General features: G+C 36.1%; 1 protein-coding gene across 1 annotated transcript in view; it reads right to left on the bottom strand.

The window, feature by feature from the left end:
• The window catches only part of LOC106513169 (CUB and sushi domain-containing protein 1), a gene marked incomplete in the record, with an annotated part of 415,244 nt that overhangs the window by 93,972 nt on the left and 318,019 nt on the right, over positions 1-3,253 (bottom strand). The window contains 1 exon segment of the mRNA XM_014001862.1: positions 2,683-2,839. Coding sequence (XP_013857316.1) covers positions 2,683-2,839 — 157 coding nt within the window.

Here is a 3,253-nt window from a genome sequence, read left to right as displayed (position 1 = left end):
TGACAATTTATCCCATTATATATCAGCATGCTGGTAACTTGTTCAAAAYGTATACAGCTTGCACCAGCATGCTTGCCACATTTTTTATATGAAGATGCTATATGCCACTGTGTGATGGCACCTCTTTGCAATATGCTTTAATTTGCTATGCATCCGTTTGGCTTAAGTTACACTAATGTAACACTACAGGGCTCTGGGTGGTAATATTCTATTTGTTTAACTACAAATGAGAATCCAACTTCAGCCAAACAATACATGGAGAGAAAAAATGAAGTAAGTAAAGTTTTCTCAGATGGGGATTAATCTTAAAGGATTATATTGTGGAGAATAAATGCATTGTTTTGCCTTTTTTTGTCAAAGTAAGTCCCGTCTGAACACCACACATTCCCCAAGGAACTAAACAAGCTGTGCAAAAAAGATACAGCCACTTACACTGTTTTATCTATTGTGACGGATGTTGGCTTTACTACAGACATTTTGGTTTCTGATATTTACTTGATCAGAATTGTATTCTGACTCTACAATGAATAACCTATATGCCATGGTCATTAATGACATATTTCTGGTAAAATTCTTACCACGCTCCTCCCTTCCACTTCCTAGTTACTGCCTATGTTTTTAGTGTAAGCTCCTAATACCATGCCGTGAAAAAGTCACAAAAATTAAAGCATCTGTGAGCTACTGATATAAAACACGAGTTCTGTTGTGTGCCTTTGTGTCAACTAACCAGCAGGTACGATAGAGTAGTTAGTTTTTGTCCATTTTCCTGGAGGAGGAAAGGTGACAGCTGTAGATCATAGCTATACAGGCAAAACTTAGCTATAAGCTCACACTTGCGTTTGCAATCGACATTTCTAACCTGAGAATATTCAAAAGCCAGCATCAGAAATGAGAAGACGGATTTTACAAATGGGAGATGTACAATTATCCCCCTTTACTGCCAAGACAAGAGAGGAAAGACCACCTCCCAGCTAGGAGGAAGCTAACACAGCAGCCGGTACAGGTAGGTGTGTGCGTGTGTGCATGTGTTTGTGTTATACAGAGTATGAAATGTTTTAAGGCAACTTTGTCATGAGTTTTATACAAAAGTAAAAACTTGTTAGAGTGTATATTACAGCGTAAACAAAAGACAAGAGACGAACGAGGCCTTTCTGTTTGATCTCAATCACAACCAAATGCATACAATACATTTTTTATTTTTTATTTTTTATTTGTTTGAAGGCATACATTTCCATAGATTCTGAAAAGCAGTAACCTCACAATTCAGGATTCCAGCAAATATCTTACTTTCATGGATTGTAAATTTTTTGGACTTATCACAATCAAGCAAACTGATCACATGTAAAATAAACAGTTGTCTCATTGTTCAGCCCATTCTCACTCCCAACTCGTCACGTGTTATATTGTTAGACCACTTTGTTGGTAGTTTTTGAWTAGAGGTTATCCCTTTATATACATAGCCTTGTGTTATAAGCATCACTTTCACAAGAAGAAACATTTAMGTTTAAATAAGCATGAACAATATGTCTACAAATGTCAATCTCACCCCATAATCCATTAAACATATGCACCCACTTCTGTTCACCTTTCTTGTTATTGTCTTGTGTAGATGTTCTGTGAATTCTTATTGCTCTATTAAAACAGCCTTTGCTGTGCTTTGTCCAACTATTGTTCCTTGCCTCCATATCCTTCCTCTAGTTTTAACCTAAATCTATCAATCACTCTTATCTAAGCATCAACTCATCTGTAAAGGCGGAACTATAAAGTATGTGTCACCTTCTCCAGTTTAATGGCTTGCAGATTGAGGGTCGTTTAATGGTTTTACTGACGTACAGAGCATATATAATATCTACATACAATTTATATTCATTTGTTTGTCCCCCTCATTCAGCTCGTCTTCTACTCCAGATGTCATTCTCACCTTCTTTAAATGACTTGCAGATAAATGTTCTCTTAATAGCCTCTTTGACTTACAAAACGGCTGGTTGTGCACTCTTAACAGGCTCTCTTTAAACTTAGATGAGTGTGGTGTGTGTATATGGTGTTTGTAAAGAAAAGGATAGCCTGTTTCAAGCATTTATATTGTCTTTTATTTAGAAATTACAAAACAAAAAAGGGCTGAAACAAAAACCTCWCTCTATTCAACTGTTAATTGTTTCTAAATTTGTAAATTGCTGACTGAGAAAAACTAGTATGTAACATCTGTTTTACTCAGCCGTGTACAGTAACACTCAGAGTTCTCTTGACTGAAGTACAGGGAAGCTGCAGATTATGTCCAAGGACAACTATATTTAGCAGTTTTACCATCACTCTTAACAATAATTTGTCAAAAAATATTAATACAATTCTACTAAGGCCTAAAAGTGAAATAATATAAATCAAACAACTGTTTTATGCATGGCAATATTTTAAAATTGTCAACTGATTTTTTTAAAAACACATGACATTAAAAAGCATCCATCCATTGTCCTCCTGTGCTTACTAGACCACTAATGCACCACACATGGCAGGAATATCTCCTAAGATTATCTTTAGAGCCATGACAAGAATTGGAGCATCCTTCAGACTGTTGGGAGGACAAACCCATGTAAACCTGGCACTATACATATAAAAGTACAAACAGTAATGCAAGGTATGTAAAGCAAAAATAAATAAAATAAATAAAATGTGCTTTTAACTCACTTGTGTAAGTGAGGCGAAAACCCAGATTGGTTCCAGATGCATTGCTATTGAACTCCAGCCACAGGTGATTGGACGTACTGTTGATGACATCGCCCAACATCCTGTCAAGTGTAAAGTTACCAAGGAGACGGGATGAAGTGTTCTCCCCATCATACACCTGTCGATCAAACCATAGGAACAGGGTTGCAACACATTAACAAAACATGAGTTGGAGCTGTTTTGCTTCAAAGCAATATATTACAATATGTCTTCTAATATATGTTTAGATTGTTTGCCACTTTAAAAGTTGCAGACACAATATGACAGTTTATTGGAAATGTCATTTAAACAATACAGAATTTAAACTTCAGAATTTAAGCTTAAAATAACAGAAGTAGTAACATGTATAGATTTATAATTTCAAAAATGTTCAGAAGTGGAGGTACACAAAAACCTAGCGGCCAATTCTAGGTTTTTAGCTTTATGTGTTACAGCAGAGTATCGAGGAGGCAGCAAGCTGACTAAGTGAGCTTCTTCAATATCTGTCTCAGCTTGAAAATACCACAACCTATAGATCAGTAATGGGGGGGGG

This window comes from Austrofundulus limnaeus, unplaced genomic scaffold (assembly GCF_001266775.1).
Source record: "Austrofundulus limnaeus strain Quisiro unplaced genomic scaffold, Austrofundulus_limnaeus-1.0 Scaffold10, whole genome shotgun sequence".
Lineage (NCBI taxonomy): Eukaryota > Metazoa > Chordata > Actinopteri > Cyprinodontiformes > Rivulidae > Austrofundulus > Austrofundulus limnaeus.
The sequence above is the reverse complement of the archived record's forward strand: the minus strand, read 5'-3'. Positions and strand labels throughout refer to the sequence as shown.